Here is a 27,041-nt window from a genome sequence, read left to right as displayed (position 1 = left end):
AGAAAGGATTTTAACAAACGCCTAACATTTAAATGCTTCACTCCACCTCATTAACGAATGTACCAGATGGCAAACTGCTTTTCACCTTAATTTACATTAAGAAACATTAAGTGCAGCCATTTCACACTGTGAATGGGCAAAATATTGTATGCAGTTACGTTTCCTCTTTTCACTCATTCACTGCACTCAACTACACCGAAGGACGGAGAAAGAAGTAGCAATAAGGAAGTTCAAATCACAGTTTATGCAGGTCAAAGACGACTTGGGATTCAGGTCAGCTGGTGTTTGCAGGATTCCCTGTGAAATCAGAGCAGCGTATATCGGTCAGATGGGACACACGGTGGAAACCCGCATCAAGAGCATAGGAGGTGTATCCATTTGGGTTATCTGGAGAAATCGGCAGTAACAGAACATTGCATTTGCAATGGCAATTGGACTGACTTTGATGACACAAAACTACCATGCCACGCCAATGGCTTTTGGGACCGCCTGGTAGAGAAAGCCATTGAAATAAAACTACAGGAAAGGTACTTTAAACAAGAAAAAATCTGCAGATGCTGGAAATCCAAGCAACACACACAAAATATTGGAGGAACTCAGCATCTATGGAAAAAAAAGTACAGTCAATGTTTTGGGCCAAAGAATTTTAACAAAGATAAAGGTCTCGCTCTAAGTAAGAACTGGAATTCAACTGTAAACAAGGTGGAAGAGCAAAAACCTGACTGGATGAGGACTAACTGGTCAGGAGAGACGGACTATGGGGGTATAAATAACACCGGATATGCCTGGGCATCATCTCTGATGACAATTGGATTGTAAACGTTGGTTACAACCTTTACCCAGCTGGAAGTCTGAAAAAGTGTATTCATTCACGAATTGCCTTGCTTAAAGAAAATACAATTACATGGTAATGCTAATTTTCTACATAATATTATTTTGCATATTTAGCAATTTCATAAAACATGCAGATTGATTAAAAGTGATCTGCATAGTACGCTCTGGTGATTTAAAAAATTGTTATAGAAAAAAATTATTGTGAAACATCTTAAAAGGTAGAAGACAGAGGAAAGGTTTTGGGGTTATAACATTCAAATTCTGATCTACTCTATGCAATAATTAATGAAAGGCTTTCATCTTCTTTAAGCAGACCACATTTCTGTTTCATGAACATTCTCATTTCATTGGATGAAGAAGATCCATTTTGTAAAGACTCCATCATGACACAGCCAGGCAGGATACAGACCCTGTCCTATTGGTGGTAATATAAAGCACCAACAAAAAACTTCTTGAAGTAGCAAACCCCGAAATCTATTGACTTCGGATGCTGTTGCAAAAGTGGATTCTGGCTTTCTACTAATATTATCAGTCTAGGGCAAGGTTTCTCAACCTGGGGTCCTCAAACCACTTTCTTAATGGTATTGGACCATGGCTTTAAAAAAAGGTGGGAACCTCTAGTCTTTGGATTCAAATCACTTTTAGTAATAGTATTAGGGCAGAATCAGCAGATGATTTCTTTTCTGAAGCTCCCGACTAGAGAAATTTCAGAAGGGTAGATATCTTTTGAAATCAGCAGTAAATTCCTGGCTCAACACCTGGCTCAGAGTCATGCTTAGATAACAGAAGCCAAGAATGTCTTGTAGACACAGTGAATGCACACTATATCCCAAACATCCAGCCATATTACTGGCTTCAAGGTACTCTACAGAGATTTTAGCCTCATTACATTTTGCCAAAATCAGATACATCATTAAGTTGGTATGGATCGTTAAATCATTCAGAATCAGCTTCTTCATCTCTGCTATCAGATTTCTGAATGGCCCATGCCACATTCTTTTTCTGAACTTTTTATTTTGTAATTTATAGTAAATTTATGTCTTTGTTCTGTACAAATTGTACATCATATAAGACAATGATAATAAACCTGATTTTGATGTGTAATAGGTTAAGGAAAACATCAAGTTCCATACCTTAACAGAGTGATATATGGTTTCACCGGCACTGTGTAATTTGACCTAAGCAGCATTCTATAAAGCATGCTGAGGTAAGAATTTAACTTGTTCATGCTAAAATAGCAAGCAAGTCCACTCTGAGCCAATGGAATTTCTTTCAAAGAAGATCATCTTATTTTCTGGGACTATTTGAAGAAACTGAAGACCACAGACAAAGCAAGATTTTATAGAGTCACAGGACACTACTGCACAGAAACAGGCCCTTCAGACCATCCAGCCTGTGCCGAACTATTATCCTGCCAAGTCACATCAACTCGCACCTGGACCATGGGCCTCTAAATCCCTCCCATCCATGTACCTATTGAAATCTCTCTTAAATGTTGAAATCGAACCCACAGCTCACTCTACACTCTAACCCACCCTCTGAGTGAAGTTCCCCTCAAACATTTCATCTTTCACCTTTAATCCATGAACTCTAGTTCTGATCTCACCCAACCTTTTTGTGTGCGTTCTCCAATTCATTTGAGGAAGTGCAAAGGAAGACCTGCAGGAACACTGCAAAATGATGTCACACAGTATACATTTACAGCGTATGGTTATTGTGTTTAAAAAGTGATATTCCCTGGAAATCTATCCCAATACCAACTCCATTCCTATTCCTCCCCAAACTGTAAAGGAAAGAACAAACATTTTCATCCAGTGTAAACACCAGCACCACCCAAGGCATATGTAAACAACATAATTATAAACTCTCTTTTCCATAGATGCTGCTTGGCCTGCTGAGTTCCTCCAACATTGTGTATATATGTTGCTTTGATTTCCAGCATCTGTTTGCACTTACAAACAGTGATTAATCTGTGAAACATATGGCCCAGACTATACTGGTTGGTACTTTAGAAATTGTACCAAATGGCTGGTTCTGATCTTGCAATATTTGCTTTATGTATAAATAAAAATTCCTTTTTGTGGACAAAACCACAACAAGAATAATACTGTGTAGTAATTCCTTGATCTAGAAAAGATATGTAATCTTTAAAAACAATTTAAGCAAAATTTCAAGAATTGAAAAGACCAGAGAGAGCAAATTGAAAAGAATTGAGGGAGCATTATTTACTACATGTATAAAGTAATTTCATAAATCAAAGATATGTATCCCAAAAATAAAACGGTTTTAAAATAAAATTCTAATGAATTACGAAAATTAACAGGGTAACCTTTACTATTATGGGGAGGTGTTAAGGGTTAAGAAGTACACGCAAGGGATACAGAGAACGAGTAAGGGGGCAGGGAGCAAGTTCCTCTTGCTATTTCATTATCTTCTAATACATTGTATTATAGTAAGCAAAACCATTGCAAAGACCACCTTGCACAAGGAAATTTAAAGTAAGCATGATGCTAATTGAGCTGAAATAGTCACCTTGCACTTCGTTGTCATGACATTCTTTCAGTTTGGTCCAAACATCCTTAAATAAATCTACAGTAGTGTCAGTTGTGCTCCCAGTGCTTGGACTCCCACAACTCACGCTGGAGCTGTTCATGGTAGTTTGTATGTAGATCTTCAAAGCTACATACTGCAGTTAGAATAGCATCCACCTAAATCAATCTTCACCTGCCAAACAGATGAGATAAAAAAAACTTAAGAGATTAAAAGAAAATGTTTCCCCAGTGCCCACCACCAATGTCCTCCCTTCTGCAAGTGAGTAAATGGATGCTTTCAAGTAAAGGAACAAATACAACCTCAAACATTCCAAGAAATAACTGAACGCAACATTTTTTTAAAAATACGTACCCAAGCTGCAAACTCTCTCCAAAGCTACCAAGCTGCTCATACATTTGTAAACTAAATACTTATGGGGCAATTCCTAGATTGAGAAAGTGAAATAAAACTTTAGGAAGGCTAAGGAAAGGACTTGGAATTACTTCTTGAGTACAGGGGCCAAGGATGGAAAAGTTTACCACTGTGCAAAGCAGTTAAAAACGTGTGAGCAGCAAATAGAGACTGACTGATGTCAGAACAATCTTAGGTGAACTGGAGTTTGTAATTCCAAAAAGGAGAATGCTGGAGGTGGCAAAATCCTGGTGTTTTTGCCAATTGTGGGAAAGAAACAGGGAAAAAGAAAATGCTGCAAAGTCAGTGTTGAAGTTCAAACTCATGTCATCTTTAATCTGAGCCCATCTTGAGTCAGCAATTGAATGAGGTTTCATGGTGTTATGAGAGGCCTGATTAGGTACCCAGAAGGGGAGGAATGTTATGGTGAACAAACTTGCCAATCTTATAACATCAATATGAAAGTGCATTTTATGGAAACACAAACCAGTCCATTATATGGAAATTAGGTCAATCTATTTCAAGATAAAATTCTATAATCAAAACACAAAAATACAACTGCAGATGCCTTGGATCAAAGAATATGTACACAACACTGGAAGAACTCAGCAGGTCAGGCAGCATCTGTGAGAAAAGCCAACGTTTCGGGCCGACACCCTTCATCAGGAATGGTGGGGGGGGGGGGAGAGAGGGCCGAAGCCCAGTAATAGAGATAGGGGAGGGGGAAGGGCTAGAGGCGCCAGGTGGAGCACCAATCAGAGGAAGAATAAATGGGGAGGGGATAAGCATGAAAGAACTGTAAAGGAGCAGAAAATTGAAAGGGGAGAGGGGCAGAGAGGGACCTAGGACGGGGGGAGGGGGAGGGAATTACCGGAAATTGGAGAATTCAATGTTCATACCACCAGGCTGGAGGCTACCCAGATGGTAGATGAGGTGTTGCTCCTCCAAACTGAGTTTGGCCTCATCATGGCAGTAGAGGAGGCCATGTATGGACATATCTAGATGGGAATGAGAGGCAGAGTTGAAGTGGGTGGCATCTGGGAGGTCCTGTCTATTGTGATGGACGGAGCGGAGGTGCTCGACAAAGCGGTCCCCCAACCTGCGTCGGGTCTCGCCGATGTAGAGGAGGCCGCACCGGGCGCACCGCACACAATAGACAACTCCAGCAGACCTGGAAGGACTGTCTGGGGCCCGGAATGGTGGTGAGGGGGGAAGTGTGGGGACAGGTGTAGCATTTGCGCTTACAGGGTTAAGTGTCGGGTGGGAGTTCTGTGGGGAGGGATGTGTGGACCAGGTAGTCGCGGAATCAACATTCTAGAATATTAGTGGAGAGACAACACTTGCAGGTGCAGTGTGCATTCTTCTGCCAAAGACAATCTGATTTCAAATTAACATTATGATTGGTCAGCAGAGTCACCATTGCTGAATCATGCAAATGAGTAAAATAAAATGAATATGTTGGAGTTTAAATTCTTTCTCCCGCAATTCCAGTGCTCAATTATAATGAATTAACCTGAAGACTTGGTCTGACTAATGTGGCCACTGCCATCTCCACAACAATATGGACTGCAATGGTGTTTTACAACCAAAGATATTGAATGAAGCAGAACTGGATCTCTGCGACAGTACAGAACACATAATTTACTTAAAATGCTGAGATTTCCAGTATTGTTAGACATGACAAAACATGCCCCCATTCCTTTCTGTTCTGCTTCTCACATGCTATTGGACAGCTGGTTAATCAATTACCAAATAAAAGCTAGAAGTACTCTTGTTCTCTGAGTTTCAGGAGTGTGTGTCATATGTAGACACTTTCAACAAAATGATTCACAGTAAATTTAACAAACTAAAAATCCTAAAAAAGTTGAAAATTAACAGATTACCTTTTCTTGATAAAAGTAATATTTTTACACAACTAAGCTACAAGCCCTTTTGAAGACTTACAGAAGGAACTTTTACTTGTACTTCACAAAAAATATCTATCAGACCACAAACATTTAATATTGAAAGTGAAGTGAAAATACATCATTATGTCACGTACCTTTCAACGTAAAATCGGAGTATTCATGAATATTTGATCTTGCTCTTGTCAGAAGTTACAATCTTTCAAGTGAATTGCAGGAGGCAACGCACATGGACCACAGTTGATCACTGTGAAAGCTGCTTCTCAGCTCTGCCTGTCTGATTCCGCAAAGGCATATGTACAAATGCAATGGATAACCTAATATGCTTTTCACAACTGGTTGAACAGGTCTGAACATTCTCTGGGACTGGGAATCATACCAGAATTTGTTGGCACAACAGGCCAGTCAGACTGGTTTTACAGTCAACTGGAAACTGGTTCAACCAGTCTCCATCAAAGGAGAGTTCAACGTAAAGAGGTGAATGAGGAATAAAACTGATCTGCAGAAACAAGCCAGGCTGCTGTCAAATCCAAGCACAAGTTTGGTTTGGTTAAGGTTCCTTATTTTCATGATAAATGCGTGAATACAGTTCTTGTACAATAAGACAATATACAACTTTAAACATAAGACTGAAATGTTGCACTGAATTTAGAAGAACCACATGCACAGTATATAAAAGAGCTACAGAATAACAGTAAAAGGTTGGGCTGTTGACTCAAAGGTCAGTTCAAACTCTGATCAACTTGATGGCTGTTTTGTTTTTGTGTGGTGTTTACACTCCCAAACTAGATAATTATGTGATCTTGCATACTTATGTAGGAAAAAAACTATGACATGATGACTAAATTCAACAGAAATAATAGCACTAAAAGGAGAAAAATAAATACCCCTCTAATAGATTTAAAAAGCTGATGAAGAGCCTTAGATATATAACTGGGTAGAGGAGTAACAATGAAATATGCTGTGTTTTGACCACACTGCTTTCTGAAGGCTGTTGCCAGTTGACAAATCTACACCTACCAGCAAGTAAGGCACACATACATAGCAACTAAAGAAACAGATGATATTTTTTCAGCCATTGAGGGGCAGCATTCAGAAAGTGGCTGAAGGAGCATTTTGCAAACAAAGGTCTTGCAAAATGCAACAATGTAGCAGCCCTGCATGGACTCAAACAGGTAAAAGACATACACTCAATTTTAAAAAAAAGTTTTATCAAATGGAATATCAATATTTATTCCCTCCCTACATATACAAGTTTTTATTTTTATTAGTCCTTGAAGCAGCTTGTTGCACATGAATAATCTGTCAAAATTCATGTTTTGCAAAGTGAGTTTCCTTCCATCTCCTCAGCTCCACTCCAGCTCTGTCTAGCTCAGGGGTCGGCAACCCGCGGCTCCGGAGCCGCATGCGACTCTTTCATCTCTGTGCTGCGGCTCCCTGTGGTTTGTTAGTTTTTGAAATGTAATTCGAAATTTGAAGATTATGGTGATCGTGTACAATCTAAATAAAATGCTGTGGCGACACCATTTCCTGGCACATCCGAACTGGCTCACAATTAGCCACCGTTCCGGCTAAGGGAGATAGCCTACGGGGGTTTGTGAGTACGTGTCTTTTGGAGCATCCGTGCCCACCGGGGGAGGGGGGCGCGGGTTGAGGGAGGCTTTAAAGCAAGGCAGTTTAGTTCAGTGTCGTTATCTTAGCGCTGCGTGTAGCACACCGCCACAACGTGTTTTTTATCGCTATTAATATATGTCACCACTGCCAATCCCTGACACTCGCCAGTGCGCGATTTCTTTTAATTTTTCGATCAAAGGTAGGCTAACTATGGAGTAACCTTCAACCCAACGTCTTTTTTTCGGAGTTCAAAATGTTTTTGTTGCATGCAGAAATGTAATTTCATTTTCTCTGCAGGAGTTCATCAATTTCATAAATGTAACACATTATAGTTTGTTTATACATAGCATAAAGGCAAAAAAAAACCGTTGTATGCAGTGTTATTTCATTTTAAATGTCAAACGGGTTTTGTGGCTCCCAGTGTTTTCTTTTCTGTGGGAAATGGGTCCATATTGGCTCTTTCAGTGGTAATGGTTGCTGACCCCTGGTCTAGCTGTTTACCATGCCTATTCTCTCACATCTAGGACTTGCTAACCATTCTCTGAACTCCCCACTGCAGCTGCAGGTCCTCAAAAGAAGTGGCAGCAGGGATCAAAACTATAATGAATCCCAGAAATTCAGTTCTAATCAATTCTGCAGCGTAGATGGGCATGAGACTATCACGACAAAAGACGTGTACAACAGTAGTGGGCACAGGTCTGTCACTAGCAACAGATAGATTAGTGGTGAGCACAGATCTATCACGGTGTAACGCTGGACTACTCCACATTCCTCTGACAACTGTATGAGAACAGTTAGCTTTGGGGAGAAAATAAAATCACCTAGATGATGTAATTTTCTGAACGTCGTGCAAACACTTCGAGGTGCAAAATATTTATTTATTTTTATTTTTTTTTAGAGATAGTGAAGTTTAAGAGACTACTAGACAGGTATATGGAGGAACTTAAGGTGGGAGGTTATATGGGAGGCAGGGTTTGAGGGTCGGCACAACATTGTGGGCCGAAGGGCCTGTAATGCGCTGTACTATTCTATGTTCTATCACACAATAGGCCCTTCTCACCCTTTGAACCTCACTGCCTGGCAACCCTCAACCCCCCCCCCCCCAGATTTAACCATAGCCTAATCACTGAACAATTTACAATAACCAATTAACCTACTAACAAGAACATCTTTGTACTGTGTGAGGAAACTGAAGGACTGGGAGAAACCCACAGATTCACAAAGAAGACATGCAGACTCCTTCAGATGACGTCAGAATTAAACTACAAACTCCAGCGCCCCTAGCAGTACGGGTGTCACACTAACCACTACATTACTGTGGCACTGGTAGTCAGTTGCATATTTGAAACAGAAAATTTTTTGAAGTTCATCAAGAAAGAGGAGAACAAGGAACTGGATAAGTCTTTCTAAAAGCTAGTCCAGGCACAAAGGTACAATAAGTCTTAAAAGGTCATCAATTTAAAACATTCGCTGTTCCACTCTCCCCCTTTGCTGCCTGACCTGATGAGCACTTCAAACAAAAACAGTTTACAAGTTTCAAACAAGAATTTCCTGATCAGTACTTGCTTCAACAAGCCAGATGTCTTACAGCTTTGATTTTAAAATATGTGAACTCTTTTTGAAAAATTAAGACAGTTCCTTTGTTTCTTTTGAAAAATAAACTTCAACTGACAACCATATTCACCAGGAGCTTGCTGAATGTTAAAGTGACATTTTGAAAAAGTTGACAATGTGCTATTTAAAATAACTCAATCTTCATAAGATGCAAGTATATACTTGTTTTTGCAGCTGTTAGACACAAGCCTAAATATTTTCGAACAAGAATCAGATATTTGCAACATAACCCACTCTTCACCGGTATCATGGAAAAATGTTAATGGAGCACGGGGTTTGTTTAAACATGCTCATTATTTTCTATTGTCATTGGATAGCACTTTCAGAAAAAAAGTACAAAATGTGTCAGTTTGCTCATTCCTGTATGTAGCACACCATCAACTTAGTTCAATATCACTAAAATCAGCCTTCTGTTTCAAAACCTGGTAGTGATAATGAATACTCAAGTCCTTACCAGCACTACTTCAATTCTTGATAAACCCTACAATTTGAAAACTATTTAAACTACTGTTTTTAATATAAAAACATTTTATATTCAAAATGACTATTTTCAAAACCACAGTCAAATGTCCCAAAAGTGGCTCGACTTAAAATCCAAAAGGCACAAACTTCACTTTCCTTCAACTTGTTCTTAGCCAGGTTATTTAATCAAGTTCCAGGTGGAAGCATGTCTTTTTCAAACATAACCCATATCTTTACAGAAGTAATTTAATTCCAAAAATGCTGAATGTGATCGGGTAGATGGAGCTTGTCAGCCTGGGAAGGCAGTCCATCTAAGAGAGGGAAAACCCTGATTTCAAACCTCCGCTGCCTTGTGGCCATACCCACTCATGGGAAAGGCTTCGGGAGTAAACCCTGAGGACAAATCCGGAGCTGGAGTCCCTAAGGCAGTAAAACGTTGCCTTCAACCTCGCTCTGGCAACTCCTGCGATGACAGTGGTCCCAAGCTGTATTGGCCCTTGCCTCTCCCTTGCACAACATTAGTGGCGTGGAGAGGGAGACCTGCTGCATGGATAACTGCTGGTCTTCCATATAACCTTGCCCAGGCCTGCGCCCTGGAGAAGACTTCCCAGGCGCAGATCCATGGTCTCACTAGACGAATGGATGCCATACAAATGCACTGTCAGATTACTGCCAAATTACTGTCAGATAACCTATCTACATTGGAATTTGTTCAGCTTGCTCAATTTATAGCATGTGTATTACTTACACATCTACAGATGGTTTATTTCAAATTCCCACATCTTTCTGGTACACCCCTCATCCCAGCACTATATAAAGAAACCAACTGGGGGGCGTGATGTTCAACTGACACAGAAAAATGGCAAAGATTGACTAATCAGACCCCACCTTCCTGTGCATCTTAAGAACGAAATAAGAAAACACAACACGAAATATAACCTTACATTTTAGCAGTATTCTACTGTAATGTACAGAATACTGGCATGTGAATGAGTGAAGCCTCCATCAGTCATGGTTGACCATGGATGTTGCATCCAGGCTGCCTAGCACAAGCCTGGATAGTTCAATATGGAGAGCAAGCTGTTCCCCATGTAGCAAGCTCCCCGTCTTCACGCATCTGATGAATCCAAAGGAACAGCAGAGACCGACACAGTTTGGAACCAGCAGTATCACAGGAGTTGCCAGTCAGCGTTGAACTCAGTATAAGACTGCCTTAGGGACCCCAGCTCTGGATTGTTCCCTCAGGGCTTACTCCCGAAGCCTTCACCATGAGTAGGTATAGCCGCAAAGCAGTGGAGGTTTGAGATCAATTTTCCTTTTCCCAGATGAGCAGCCAACCTTGGCTGAAGAGCCCCATCTGCCTGAAGTGACTAGTTTTAAGGCACTAGTGACCTGTTTTGCCCCTTCTCCTGTCAGTTAAAACAGTTCTGCCAAGCTTAGTAGCTAAGCCACACATAAGGCAGATGTTGGACTTGGTTGTCAGAGGCTATTTGAGGCACACACCATTGGAAGCATTTAACAGGTAGTGACAACTTGTCCCATTACCACCCCCAGCTATAACAACCTTAAGTAAGGCACATGATCAACTGGAAAAATGAAGTCTCTCCAAGCAGCATCTCTGGTAACAGAAGTCACCAACAGAATGAGAGAAATACTTTCATCCACAGTGAATCTTAACTACAGGAAGGTAATAACACTGTCTTTAGCAAAGGCATCTATACAGCTGCAAAACAGACATGAATAAACATACCATTGCGGAGTTACAGGAGAAATAAGCAATAGGATTAGTCATGGGATGCTTTTGAAATAGAGAAACTTGTTACCTGTACTCTTCACAGGAAACTAAACTTTTATAAACACAGCATAGTGATAAGTAAAACTGAATATATGGGGACTGAACAAATTATTTTATTCAAATAACTATCTGACCGAAGTCAAACAAGTGTTAAACCATTCAGCTGTAAGCAAAGGATATATAACAAAGGTTGTAAAGAAGATTGCTTCAGATGCCTTTGCTGTTTGAGGAATAGTCTCCACTTAAAATCTCAAATCATACTATTAAAAACAGATGCTGCAAAGTTCAACTATAAGCAATAAACTACCAGGACATTAGCCCAAACCTGGAGACATAAAAATAACAAGCTATCTTGATTACTTTAATTACTTCAAGCCAAGCCTACCCCTTAATTTTTTTTTAAGAAGAGAAGTACTGGGCTGGGAGAAACCTTCTACAGCAGGTATCACATTCCCTAATTCCACTAATCTCTTGTGGCCAATAAGGAGCCCATTGAAACTGCCCAAACTCATTTTCTTCCACAAGCTGAAAAAACTATGAATGTAACAATCTAAATGAAATAAATCTGTTGTCCAGGTTTAAAAAAAGATTGACATGACATTTTCACCTATTTTAAACATATTAGGGAAGATAACAATAAAATTATGTCAACACTGTGAAGTTTAATTATGAAGGAAGCTGGAACATTCTGGAGCCCCTTTTGTTATGGAAGAAAATACAAAGGGGAACAAACAAAGATGTACTGTAGACATGCCCAGAAATTAATCCATTGGTAGTAGAGGACTTCAGAAGTAAAAAATAAAGCATACAATTGCTACTATGTAGCATATTAGATAGTGGACTGGAGGTGAAATTCCAGGCAAAGCCACTTCCATGTCTTTGAAGGAAAAGGTAAAGGTCTGAAACAGAAGATACAAATGTAAGCAATTCAGAAATCATGTATTTAATCCACAGCCTGATTTTGAAATGTGCCACTAAATGATGTAGCTAAAATGTACACCTCATTGCATTTAAGAGGAAAAGAGAATAAGAACTAGCATGGATCGCCTTATGAGGAGTGGTTGAACAGGCTAGACTTGGGTTTATTGGAGTTTATAAGAGTGAAGGGAGAATTGAAACAAAAAGAATCATGGACTATTAGCAAGGTGGGCAAATCAAGAACTTGCAATATTTGTTTAAAAATAAGGCTTCAATCATTTAATATAGAGTTGAAGCAACATTTTTGTCTTGGTGATTATGTCTTTGGTACCCTCTTCCTCAAAGAGCTTTCAATATTTTAAGGCAGCGTTCACTCAGTACTTGTGTGTCAAGCGGGCGGAGGGGAATATAACTGCTGGTTGACCGGAATAGATTCAAGGTTCAATGTAAATTTATTAACAATGTACATATACAATTCTGAGATTTATTTGCAGCCATACGCAATATATCAATATTAGAATAGTAACCATAAGAGAATCAATGAAAGACCACACCAACTTGGGCTTTCAACCAGTCTGCAACTACGAAAAGAAAGAAATAATAATAAAACAATAAGCAAGCAATAAATTATGAAAATATGAGACGAAGAGTCCTTGACAGTGAATCCATATGTTGTGGGGACATCTCAATGATGAAACAAGTGAAGATGAGTGAAGTTATCCCCTCTGGTTCAAGAGCCTGATGGTTGAGGGATAATGACTATTCCTGAACCTGGTGGTGCGAGTCCTGAAGCTCATGCACCTTCTTCCTGATGATGGCAGTGAGAAGAGAGCATGCCCTAGATGGCGGGGGTTCTTGATGATGGATGCTGCTTTTCTGTGACAACGCTTTGTGTAGGTGTGCTCAAACGTGTGGAGAGCTTTACCGGTGATAGACTGGGCCACATCCACTACTTTTATGATGCTTTCTATTCAAGGACATCTGCATTTCCATCGTGACGCAGCCAGTCAATATACTCTCCACTACACATCTATAGAGGTTTGTCAAAGTTTTAGACATCATGCGATTCTATGCAAACTCCAAAGGAAGTAGAAGTGCTGCAGTGCTTTCTTCATAATTGCACAGGACAGGTCCTCCCAAGTAACACCAAGAAATGTAAAGTTGCTTATTCTCTCTGCCTCTGATGAAGTCTGGCTTATTGACCTTCTGAAGTCAATAACCAGCTCCTTGGTTTTGTTAACATTAAGTAGGACATTGTTGTGGCACCATTCAGCCAGATTTTTAATCTCCCTCCTATATGCTGATTCTTCACCACCTTTGGCTTGGCCTATGACAGTGGTCACCAGCAAACTTGAATATGGCATTGGAGCTGTGCTTAGCCTCAGAGTCATAAATGTAAAGCATGTAGAACAGGGGTTTAAGCACACAGTCTTGTGGTGCACCTGTGCTGATGGAGATGGAGGAGACGTCATTGCTAATCCAAACTGACTGGGTCTGCCAGGGAGGAAATCCAGTATCCAATTGCACAAGGAGGTTTTGAGGCCAAGGTCTTGAAGCTTATTGATTAGTTTTAAGAGGCGTACCTACCATTTCATGCCCAGACCACATTTTGGTAAATTTGATCACTTGGCTCCCTTCCTACCTACATACAGACAGAGGCCAAATAGCAAAGATAGAATTGTTCGAAGTTGTAATTAAATTAACCCATGATCTCATCAAATGGTGGACTACTACTTTTTCTGATTCATGTATGCGTATGTTCTAAGAGAGAGTAGCAAACGGTGGTGCTCTCTGCTTGCATGGGTGATTTATAATCAGAGCAGAGTCTCGAGATTTGCACCAATGAGCAGATAGCTCTACTGCTGATGGACTGGAATTCTATATCTAGAAGGAAACAAATGCTCAATTGATGTCTATTTCCAAGCTAATTAAATATCAGAACAGGCTCACCATTCTGTTTGGTCAGTTCCTTATGTGTTTATAAAGGATACACTTGTGGATCATTTTAATTCAGATATGCAGCATTGCTTAGTGAACAATTGTAAGAGACATCACTAAGAATGTTTAATTCTATAAAAGTTTAACAAGCAACACAGATTAACCATTTATGGACACTATAGGTATCACCTAGACATGAGATATGTTGGAGTAGCCTGTGGTGGAATGGGGAAATTGCTATGCCCAATGGCACAGGAACAAACATTGTTTCAGAAAAAAAACCAAAACTACAGTTGCCAATACTGTGTTTATATTGTTGCACTTTTCTGCTGTACTTGGATGATAAAAGACTGGTCAAAAGAGAAACAAACAATCACAAAAAAAATTGGCAAAGTAACTGGATATTGCTAAGGACTAAATTATTTACCATTTTCTGCATTTTTATTTCAGAAAAAGGTGAGTTGATGATTTGTGTATATCAGCTGGTAAAGACATCTATGATCAAGGCAAGCAAGTCACCAATATCCAAAGGCACTTTATATAAATGATCAATAATTCTCAAAGAAGCATGATTAACAGCTTATGTCAAGTTAAAGTAAATAATACAGTATTCATTACATCATAAAGAATGTGCTATAAATTCACAGTGACTTCAATAAATTCTTAGTTAACAACATTTTTCTTGAACTTATTGAAAACTTTACTTGCTAAAAAAGGAGAAAAAAAATAAATCTTCTGTATTTTAAAATCATAGTTACTGATTTCCAAAATCATAGTTACTGATGAGTACAATTTAAATGGCACTTCAATATCCCTTCTTTGATGTCTGTTGAAAAGCCAATGAGGTAGAGATCTATTCTCCAAATAAAATTCATAAACTTGCTTTTGTCAAGGCTTTTGTTCTAAAGAAATTTTACAGCAGCACTGGATTCTTTTTTTTTAAATGCAGCAAGATACAGTACTGTTTTACGGGATGGTGCCTAGATTTCAATAAATCAAACCTGCCCACCAAAGCTACTGTAGCTGACACTAATCAGAAAATGGAAAGGATTATGTTACTCTACTCTATTCAAACTACTGCAGCTGTTCAACTCAATGCACCAGGAAGAAATCTGATCGTAAGGGATGTACCTCTTTTGTTGCCCAAAGTCTGTTACACAATGACAATGACATCAGTGACCATATCCTGGTAAAAGGGCTTTAAAAATTCATGTGTTAGTATATAGTTGCTGATATCTACATGGTAGGTCATTTAGAAAATGAGAATGGATCATCTGAATTTGATAATATAATCCTCTTTCCTATTGGACAAATGAATTCACGTAAAAGTGAAAAACAAATGAGCATATACTTAAAGGATGATACACTCAGAAAACTAACAGAATGATTATCACAATATGTCCCACAGGGACATAAACTCAGCTCTCTCAATAGTGTGGGCTTGAAATATTACACCACATAGAAGTACAATTCCCAAGCTGCTGAGTTAGCTAATCATGGGCAAGGCACCAGTAGGTTAGAATAACAAATCTCTATAGCCCTGAGGCAAAGAGAAGCAAGGCACCCAGCTAAATAAGAAACAACAAAATGAACCAAGGTTCCCACTTCTCATTGCTATGCAACAAGTTCACCAGGAAACATGGATAGCAGTGGGGGAGGTGGTACATGAGCATCAGGTCCCACACCACCAGCTTCAGGAACAGATGTTACCCTTCAATCATCAGGCTCCTGTACCAGTGTGGACAACTTACACTCACCTCAGCACTAAACTGATTACACAACTCATCGACTTACTTTCAATGACTCTACAACATGTTCTCAGTTTTATTTATCTATTATTTGTTTGTTTATTTGATTGCTCAGGTTGTCAGCACTGGGGAGGGGGAGGGGTATTCGTGGGGATAAGCTCCCATTACCTGTTAAATGCTCCCAATAGCATGTGTTTCAAATAGACTCTGGCAACCAAGTCCAGCTCCTACCTTCACCCAGGCTTCATTACCATTACTGACTGAGGGGGAAAGCAGGTCACTGGCACCTTAAAACCAGTCACTTCCAGCAAATGGAGCTCGCCAGCTGTGGTTGGCAGCTTGTTTAGAAGGAAAACACTGATCTTAAACCTCCGCTGTCTTGCAGCTATGGGAAAGGCTTTGGGAGTAAGCCCCAAGGAGAAACCCTCAGCTTCCTTGACTGTCAGCTCCTGCGATGCCGCTGGTGCCAAACTGTATTGGACTCAGCCGTTCCTTTGGATTCATCAGTTGCTTAGAGAGCAGTAATCGACTACATGGGCAACAGCTTGCTCTCCTAATTGTACTACCCTGGCTTGCGCATCGACTTTGATGCAGAGAGCTAGGACACAAAATCCATGGTCGACCCCAACTAACTTACTAGCTTGTTTATTATTTGTTTCTTTTGTTTTCCAGCTTATCTTCTTCTGCACATTGGTTTAACAGTCTTTCTCTGTGAGTAGTTTTTCATTGATTCTATTTTTTTTGGTTCTACTGTGAATGCTTTTAAGGAAATGAATCTCAGGGTAATTTATTGTGACATGTATGGACTTCAATAATAAATTTACTTTGAACTTTGGATACACACTGAAACAAAATGTTTTTCCAAGGCTGGGTTATACTTCAGTTGACTGAGTTCCTACACACCATTTTACAGTAGCCAATATAACCCATCTCTTGAATTCCATATGTCATTAGCAACCTCTGATCATTTGGCATAATTCATTGACAAACAATTCTAGCCATTCATTCTCATCACATTCAGTGCCTCTGGCCTCTAGCATCTCATCCTCATTTTATACTGTGAGAAAATGTTCCAATTAATTATTCATACCTGATTATGCTCCAAGACTATAAATACATCTGAGGAAAACCAACACATTAAGCGCTGTAATCGACAAAAATCAAATTTCCAGATTCCTTCAAAGTAATTCTAGACTGATACCAATACTACCAGATCCTAACATCCTTCACTCACCCACTATTGGCACAAACAGAGAGCATTAATTCCAGCTTTCAATCTTTCCTAATTGAAAAAGGAATTGGTGAAAAACGGAGGGAAGCAAAAGAGAGTGAGCCAGTTAATGACAAAGAAAGTTACAATGTTGGCAATTCTTTTTTATGCTTATGTAAGGAGCATAAGTAACGTGCTATGGGTAAAGAGAACTTAATCAAGCAACTTCAGTGACTATAATTTCAATGCAGTTCTATACACATGAAGGGCATACCTAGTATTTCTTGTTATCCAAGAAGAGGAAATGTTGCATTAGTTAAGTGGGTTAAATATATGCCAATCAGTTAGCTTTTCCCACATGGGAGGTGTTCACTTATTATATAAGTACAAACGTTTGTAGAATTATCAATAAAGTCCAGTTCAATATCTAGCAAGCTGGGCTCCTGGTGTGTGCCTTCTGCACTATTCCTCATTAATGAACACATCACTCCACTACTTCCATCCCCATCTTCCAAAGCCCCCAAAAACCATGTTGCCACCTTATTGGTCTCCAATGCTCAGATCTCCATTCTAATAGCTTCACATATAGAGTTCAACTTCCTTGTCATCCCTGGATCCTACTCTTCATTATTTCATGGATATGGGCCAAAGTTTTTCAGATCTTAATATTGTTCCTGAACTTGATTGTTTTACTTTCAGGTAAATCAGGTCACAATCCCACAATTTTAAAGTACTTCCAAAATTCACCAATTGTGTTCATCTTATTTTCAATCTCCAATCCCAGCATGGGCATCATGGTCCCATAGCAGTTAGCATGATGCTATTACAGTTCAGCTGTCAGCAGTCTGGAGTCAGTTCCAGCATCCTCTATAAGGAGTCTGTACGGCCTCCCTGTGGAACACGTGAGTTTTCCCATGGTTCTCCAGATTCCTCCCATGGTCCAAAGACATACTGGATAGTTTAATTGGTCATTGTAAATTATCTCATGATTAGGTAAGGGTTAAATCAGGGTTGTTGGGGGTTGCTGGGGCAGTGCTATTTGAAGGGCTGGAAGGACCTACTCTCTGTTGTATTGCTAAATAAAATAAATACCCATGTTTACTATTCTAACCTTTCATTCATCAGCTTGCGCTTCTGTCCTCCACCCACTTTTTTTTTAAAATTCTGGCTTCTGCCCCCTGCCTTCCCAGTCCTGACCCCAAAATATTGACTATTTATTTCCCCCCATAGGTCCTGGCTGATCAGCTGAGTTCCTCAAGCATATTGTGTGCACTGCACAAGCCTACCGTGCTATTCCACACCCTCACTTCGGGAAGTCTGATCACCTGGCTGTTTTTCTACTCCCTCAGTATAGGTAGAGACTGAATACTGCAGCACCAGAAGTGTGGACCAAGAAGGTGTGAATAAGGGAAGCACAAGCGTGCTTACAGGACTGCTTTGACTTGGTGGACTGGACTATATTCAGGAATTCATCTTCGAAGCTGGATGATTATGCTGCAGTTGTTACTGATTTCATTAAAACTTGTGTGGACGAGTGTGTGCCTACAAAGGCTTACTGTACATTCCCCAAACAGCTGTGGATGAACCAGGAGCTACATCATCCGCTGAAGGCTAGATCTGTGGCATTCAAGTCTGGCAACCCAGGCCTGTACCAGAAAACCAGGTATGATTTGCAGAGGGCTATTTCAAGGGCAAAGAGACAATTTCAAATGAGGTTGAAGGTGACTTCGGATGTACATCAACTCTGACAGGGTTTGAAAGACATTACTTCCTACAAAGCAAAAAGCAACAGCATGAATAGCTGTGATGCTTCACTGCCAGATGAACTCAACGCCTTCTATGCCTGCTTTGAAAGGTAGAATGTAACTACAGCTGTGAAGGTCCCTGCTGCACCTGATGACTCTGTGATCTCCATCTCAGAGGCTGATGTTAGGCTGTCTTTAAAGAGAATGAATCCTCACAAGGCAGAAGATCTGCCTACGGAGTACCTGGTAAGGCTCTGAAAATCTGTGCCAACCAACTGGTGGAAGTACTCATGGACATTTTCAACCTCTAACTGCTATGGACAGAAGTTCCCACTTGCTTCAAAAAGGCAACAATTATACAAGTGCCTAAGAATAATGTGAGCTGCCTTAATGACTATCGCCCAGTAGCACTCACATATACAGTGGGGAAATGCTTTGAGAGATTGGTCATGACTAGGCTGAACTCCTGCCTCACCAAGGTCCTGGATCCACTGCAATATGCCTATCACCACAGTAGGTCAACAGCAGGTGCAATCTCAATGGCTCTTCACATGGCTTTAGACCACCTGGACAACACAAACACCTACGTCAGGATGTTGTTCATCTACTATAGCTCAGCATTTAGTACCATCTTTCCCACAATCCTGATTGAGAAGTTACAGAACCTGGGCCTCTGTACCTCGCTCTGTAATTGGGTCCTCAACTTCCTAACCTAATCAGTGAGGATTGGTGATAACATATCCTTCTCGCTGACGATCAACACTGGCACACCGCAGGGGTGTGTGCTTAGCCCACTGCTCTACTCTCTCTATACCCATGATTGTGTGGCTATGCATAGCTCAAAAACCATCTATAAATTTGCTAATGATACAACTATTGGTGGTAGATTCTCAGATGGTGACGAGAGGGCGTACAGGAGGGAGATACGCCAACAAGTGAAGTGGTGTTGCAGCAACTACCTGGCACTCAATGTTAGCAAGACGAAAGAGCTGATTGTGGTCTTCAGGGAGGGCAAGATGGAGGAACATATACTGATGCGCATGGAGGGATCAGAAGTGGAGAAAGTGAGCAGTTTTAAATTCCTGGGTGTTAAGATCTCTGAGGACCTAACCTGGTCCCAAAATATTCATGCAGTTATAAAGAAGGCAAGACAGCAACTATACATCATTAGGTGTTTGAAGAGATTTGATATATCAACAAATACACTCAAAAACTTTTATAGATGTACCATGGAGAGCATTCTGACAGGCTGCTGCACAGGACCAAAAGAAGCTGCAGAAGGTTGAAAATTTAGTCAGCTCCATCTTGGGTAGTAGCCTATAAAGTACCTAGGTATTCTTCCAGGAGCAGTGGCTCAGAAAGGCAGGGTCCATTATTAAGGACCTCCAGTGCCCAGGGCATGCCCTTTTCTCACTGTTACCATCAGGTAGGAGGTACAGAAGCCTGAAGGCACACACTCAGTGATTCAGGAACAGCTTCTTTCCCTCTGCCATCTGATTCCTAAATGGACTTTGAACCCTTGAATGATACTTCACTTTTTTAATATATATTATTTCTGGTTTTTTGCACAATTTTCAATCTTCTCTCTCTCTCTCTCTCTCTCTCTCTATACACACACACACACACACACACATACATACACTAATCGATTTACTTTTTTTTCAATATTATGTATTGCATTGAACTGCTGCTGCTAAGTTAATGAATTTCATGATACATGCCAGTGACAATAATCCTGATTCTGATTAAAATTTGGAGGCTTTCAGTTCAAGTATTCCCAGACAACAGAACAACTGTCAGAGCAAACAGCTGCTCTGTTGTTTATTAACACTACTCCTCCCAACCCATGGGTCACTCACTCCAGAAAGAAACAACAGCTATACCAATACTGCTATTAATAAGATTCCCCCTTGTCAGCAACCATACAAATTAACCCCAACTCTGGTCTAAATCCTCAGTATCCTGTTAGTATTTGCAGACGCATGATAACAAAACCCTGTCATTAACCCATATTCCACCTTCTAGATCTGTATATGCTTGGATGAAGTCCAGTGCTCCCACATTAAAATATATCCTTTACGACCACATTAAACAGATTTCCATGCAAGTGTACCCATATATCAGGAGTTCTACCAGATGTAGCAATCCAAATCGAGGACCATCATTAACACCTACCGAAAATATGATCAGGTTACACTCAAAACTTCCTTGCATTGCCAAGTCTAGGGACATGATTGCTACAATGATTCCTAATTCCTGTTTTTGCAGAAACCACTGACAAAAAAATGATTGTCTGGCAGGCTTTGCACGACCTCCTCCAGATTAGATCACTTTCAAAAATTACAACATTGATCAAATGTGTATATATCAAAACACAACCAGCACAGCAAACAGAGAAGTAAGACAATCCTTAAAAGATACTCAACAAAGCAACCAAACAGCCATGGTGGAAAAAGGAGACAGAGTGGTGAGAGTTCCTTGATTCATGAGACAGACAGGTGTGTTCATTGGTTACATACATATCAGCAGGGACTTTGGAAGTTATGCCCTCAATTGAATGCCAAATGCATCAGTCTCATTGGCACAAATATGTTATCATTTAACCATCCTTCAAGCGTATAGTTCAATGTAAAAACCACATTACCCTCTACCCCAAAATAATTTCTACATATGTCACTTAAAAGACGAGATTTATTCTTGATCCATTAATGCAAAAAATTAAATACCTTGGATGAAGTATAATATGATCCTTGTAGAAAATCAGTGTAAATTGTCAACTTTTGAAAGATTCTGATAAGAACTATGATTTACAACTATGACGAACTGCTATTTAAATTCCTGGATGCATACAGTGCAAGGATTGCACTAGGGGCAGCCTACAAGTGTCAACATGCTTCTGGCACTAACACAGTTTGCCCACAGCTGGCAAACCCTAACTGGTACATCTTTGAAAAGTGGGAGGAAAGCAGAGCACCCAGAGGAAGCCCATGCGGTCATGGGGAGAAAGTACAAACTCCTTACAGGCAATAGTGGGGATCACACCCCCATCAACGATTGCTGGTGAGGTAAAGCGATTGCACTAATTGCTATGCTACTATGTCTCCCTGATCGGCAGGGGACAGAAGCTTGGGCAAAACTCTTACTTGGGTCACGAGGTCACTTCCACAGTACCTTTCCATTAATCATACAAGCGACACAGCTGGGACACTGACACTTGCATTATCAAATATGAAAGGCACCAGGATGATCAATATGATAAACAGAAAACCAAAACATGTGTCTTCACAAACAAGAGAAAATCTGCAGATGCTGGAAATCCAAGCAACACACACAAAATGCTAGAGGAATTCAGCAGGCCAGGCAGCAGCTATGGAGAAGAGTAAAAAGAGCATAGTCGACATTTCGGGCCGAGACTTTTCAGCAGGACTTTACCTTGTTTTCATATTGTTTGATTTTTGCCTTGTCACAGTCTTTTCTCAAGTCATTAACATCCTCCATTAAGGAACAGAGCATCATAAAACATGCAAATTTGAGTCACAATGCTACAGAAGCTACTTGGATTGTGTATCCTCTACAAACTATCACCAGGTAATTCTATGTTGGACAATTTATGTCAATATATTAGGCAAACAACTGCTGCAAAACACTAGGGGATACTTTCCCAACAAAAATGACAAGGCAGCAAGCAATGCACATGACTGTGAACTATTGTAACTGCTACAACAGATATTTTGTTGCTTGGATAGTGTTTACACTACTTCCAATGTTAAGAATCTCAAGACTCTCCCCTCTTGCTTGGTCTGTACCTATAATGGCACCTCTGAAAAAGGGACTCAAATGTGACAAAACATCTTTACATTGCCTGTTCTCCAAACAAATTGAAAACACTGACAGCACATGAAAGAAAGACACAGAGATAATATCCAATTGTTATGAACAGAGTGAAGTATGGTACATGTGTCGTCAAGTTTTTCCAATTATCTACCTTGAAATGATTGGTATGCAGCGATAATTGGTACAATGTCTAAAACATGAACTGAACTCTGAGCTTCACCAGAGTCTTTTAATTCTTGAGCAAGTGCAGACTTTGCTGCTTTTCAGAAGTTAACCCCCAATGTGTTTTCCAACTCACTGTGCCTAATACATCCCAATCTGATTGAGAAAGAGCATTGCTCTTAACAAGAATGTCCTGTGCACAGGTCAGAGTCCCTCAAGTGAGCTTCCACACCTCAGGGAATAAACAAGCCATTTAGTTAAATAGATCAGGAATTCAATCATGTTATAATTAATCCAGGTGGACCTGTTAGAAACTAGTTGAACTCTTCTAGTGATTATTAGTCTATTATTTTGATGTTTAGATTGGAATGTAGAAGGACTCATCTGGTTTGCAATGGGATCTGCAGTAAGTCAGAGAAAGGTCCAGCAATGGCCCTTCAAATCTACGAGACCAAGCTGCCAATCAACCACCCATTTCCACTAATCCCATTCTCCCTACATTCTATCAAACCCCACCCATAACATTACCTACACACCACGAAAATTTGCCGTGACCCTTTAACCTACTGACCTGCACATCTTTGGTGGTTGGGATGAAAACTTTGACAGACTTTCTCTGTCAAAGGGAGAACATGCAAACTCAATGCATACAGAAGCCAAGGTCCAGATTGAACCCAAACTTCTGGCACTGAGATGCAGCAGTCCTATTAGCTAGGCCACTGTGCTGCTGATTTATCAGGTTACCAACAAATAGGATCTCTTCATTAGGGGGTCCTTTTTTGCCCTGTGTTGGACAACATTTATTCTTTTGTTTTTGTTGGCATGGACAGTACATTTTCCAAAAGTAGTGGTGACCCTTTTTGAACTGCTCCATTCCTTTTGATGAAAGTAATTCTATAATGCAGTCAGGTAGAAAATTCCAGGATTTAGATCCTGCTGAGATGAAATATATTTTTTCAGTCAAGATGGTTGAGGATGCAGGTTGGCGAGTTCTGATGTTTATGCGAGTAAAGTTTGTGGCCTTGGGAAATTCTGCCAGAGGAAACTAAATAACTGCAAGTAAGCTTGAATTGAATTGACTTTATTACTTACACCCTTCATATACATGAGTAAAAATCTTTACATTACATCTGTCTAAATGTGCAATTTATAGTAATTTATAATAAATATTATGTACAACAGGGCAGTCAATATAACAGAAATACAATTGTATCAGCATGAATAAATCAGTCTGATGGCCTGGTGGAATAAGCTCTCCCACAGCCTGTTGGTCCTGGCTTTAATGCTGCGGTACCAGTTCCCGGATGGTAGCAGCTGGAACAGTTTGTAGTTGGGGTGATTCTTCGAGGCCCTTACTACACACTTGTCATTGTAAATCTCCTAAACAGTAGCTTATAAACTGCAGCTCTAATTCACATGTAAATTGAGCAAAATAACAATTAGGGTGATAGAGTAGGTGCTAATCAAATGGTTATGCACAGTACAAGTTCAGAAAGATATCCTTCCGGGTAACAAGCATGACTTCACAAACTACCTTGTTATGAACCTTCACCTTCTTGTCTACCTGCACTGCATGTTTTCTGTAACCATAACACCTTATTCTGCACTGAGTTATTGTTTTACCTTGTACTACTCAATGCACTGTTGTAATGAACTTATTTGTATGAATGGAAAGGAAGGCAAGTTTTTCCACTGTATCTTGACACATGTGACAATAATAAACCAATTTATCAGTTTAATTCTGTAAATTGAGCAGATCAGGCAGTAGTCATGAAGGGAAATGCACAGTTGAAGTTTCAGGACCGGAAAGAGGGCAGTCAGTATAAAAAGGAGCAAGAGCTGGTGAGTTAACAGGCAGGTGAAGTGGTGGGAGCAAAGGTGAGTGATGTAAGAATCTAAGAGGTGATGGGTGAAAGTGATAAAATGCTGAAGAAAATGGAATCTGATCTGATAGGAGCGGACACAATGACAAAAGGGAAGAAGATGGGGGGGGGGAGAGAAGGGGGAGAACCAGCATAAAGAATGTGTCAGTGGAGAGGGGAAAGAGAAATGACTGAGAGGGCTGGTAGATAAAGAACATAGAACACTATAGCACAGTGCAGGGCTTCAGCCCAAAATACCGTGCCAAACATTTAATCTACCCATCTACTCAAAGATCAATCAAATCTTATGTGCCCACAATTTTTCTATCATTGATGCACCTGAGTTTTCTAAATGCCCCTAGTTTACCTGCCTTGCGTTCCATGCACTCAGTACTCTGCATAAAAAAAACTTAACTCTGACATATCCCCCTATACTTTCCTCCAATGACCTTAAAGTTATGCTCTTTTATGACCTATAAATGTCCTGGGAAAATATCTCTGGCTATCTGTTCAATCTGTGCTTTTTATCATCTTCTACACCTCTATCAAGTTGTCTCTCATCTTCCTTCACTCCAAAGAGAAAAGCCCTAGCTTACTCAACTGGAAAATCTCCTCTGCATCCTCTCTACAGCTTCCATGTCCTTCCTATAATTCTCGGATGTAGATTTCCCCTGTTCCTCCACACTGCTAAGAATCCTGCCATTATCCCCATATTCTGCTTTCAAGTTCAACCTCCCAAAATGTATTACTTCACACTTTTTCAGATTGAACTCTATCTGCCACTTCAAATCCAGCCTAAGTCTCCTTGAGCCTATGACAATCTTCTACAACTCCAGCAAACTTAATAATCATTTGCAAACTTATTAACCCTACCATTTCCTCATCCAAGTCATTTATAAAATCACAAAGAGCAGGGGTCACCCAGAACAGATGCCTGGAAACAGCACTGGTTACCAAAGATCCACGCAGGATGTAGCACCACATATTCCACGTTGATAGTCTCCAACTTGACTTGATGAACATCAACTTCTTTACCTTCTGGTAGGCACTCCCCTCAGACCTTCCCTATTTTTATCCTCTTTTTCTCCCAAGCCGTTGAGTACCTCTAACTTTTTGTTTGTTGCTTCAGATTTCCAGCAATATGCAGTCCATAAGACCATAAGACATAGGAGCAGAATTAGGCTAGTTGGCCCATTGAGTCTGCTCTGCCATTTAATCATGACTGATCATTTCTTCCTCCTCCTCAACCCCATTTCCCGGGCAGTGCAGTCCTGTGTCTCCTAATTTAGAAATTTAACTGATCTTCCATGTTATGATTTTAATTATTGCAATCATCAAGACAGCCTTAGAATCTATTGACACATACATGGTATTAAGGTGCAGACCCACATAATATCCTTCATGGTGAAGAATACTGTTCCATTCACTGTTTCCACATAGGTTGGCTTATCACTCAAATACAATTCATTTAAGCTGATGAGGTTGAACTAATCACTCATATTGAATATGAAACATGGTTACTCAGTTATTCTCATCCCTCAGCTGAGAAATACACAAAGTGAAATACTATATGATAAAACCAAAAGACTTTTTATTCTTTGGTAAGCCTTTAAAATGCACTCACATTTCCTCAGAAAAATAACCTTTAGAGCGGATGTCATGGAGGAGATAAACGTTGTTAGTGCCTTAGCTCAGAGTTAATTACCTTGTAAATATGCAGATACCACTTTAATACCGATTGCATGATTCTGCACCATAGCTCTCTGTTTACTCTCCATTTACCCAAATACTACCCTAGGGGATAAAAACTATCCATGTAAGCTATTTTTTTAAAAAGAACATGACTTACATTGATCCATTGTCCTCGTTCACTTTCTGCACTTGAGTTCACTTCAAAGAGAATCTTATCAACATGAATCAAACTTCAACTTTTGCCTTGGATCTTTAGGTTTGTTTTACAGTGATTTAGTATCTTTATTCAATTGTGAAGTATTCCAGGCACATAGACTCAGCTCTCACCTTTTCACTTTATTTTGTTTTTCACTCTAAAAACAAATATTACTGGGTAATGCTTAGAGTTCGAAACTTACCTGTGGCTCATGACTCCACCTGTTCAATTGATTTTGACACGAGGATAAACATACATTTTTTTCTGTAGCCTCAGCAATAATGAACTTCTGGTGCAAAGTAATAAGTTCCATTGGAGGGTTTCAGCATATTTTAGCTTTTGGAAATCTTGGTTGAATAAGAAACTGTGGGTACAAGTCTCATTCATAACTGAAGCACAAGATTTAGGGTTATTCCCTGATGTTCCATTTCAGTGTGGTGCAATGAGATGGTGCCATTTGATAAACGTGTCCCATAATCTCCTTTGATAGGAGGTAAAGATCATATGGCAGATTTTCAGTGTCCTTCCGAAAGATTTTTTTTCTCCCACAGAAACAGATGAACCGATCAT

General features: G+C 40.0%; 1 protein-coding gene across 7 annotated transcripts in view; it reads right to left on the bottom strand.

The window, feature by feature from the left end:
• The window catches only part of rbbp8 (retinoblastoma binding protein 8), a 141,811-nt gene that overhangs the window by 71,629 nt on the left and 43,141 nt on the right, over positions 1-27,041 (bottom strand). For 4 of the 7 annotated variants that reach the window (XM_059983909.1, XM_059983859.1, XM_059983882.1 and 1 more), the window contains exons 1-2: positions 5,819-6,014; positions 3,367-3,558 (exon numbers count right to left, since the gene is read on the bottom strand). In XM_059983909.1, the coding sequence (XP_059839892.1) occupies positions 3,367-3,487 (121 nt within the window). In that variant the 5' untranslated portion in view covers positions 3,488-3,558; positions 5,819-6,014. Of the gene's footprint in view, positions 1-3,366; positions 3,559-5,818; positions 6,016-27,041 lie in introns of those variants that run through there. The other 3 variants (XM_059983862.1, XM_059983872.1, XM_059983899.1) reach the window with 2 other exon arrangements.

The sequence above is a fragment of the Hypanus sabinus genome, chromosome 1, assembly GCF_030144855.1.
Source record: "Hypanus sabinus isolate sHypSab1 chromosome 1, sHypSab1.hap1, whole genome shotgun sequence".
Taxonomy (NCBI): Eukaryota; Metazoa; Chordata; class Chondrichthyes; order Myliobatiformes; family Dasyatidae; genus Hypanus; species Hypanus sabinus.
Note: the sequence above shows the minus strand (reverse complement) of the source record. Positions and strands in the feature narration are given on the sequence as shown.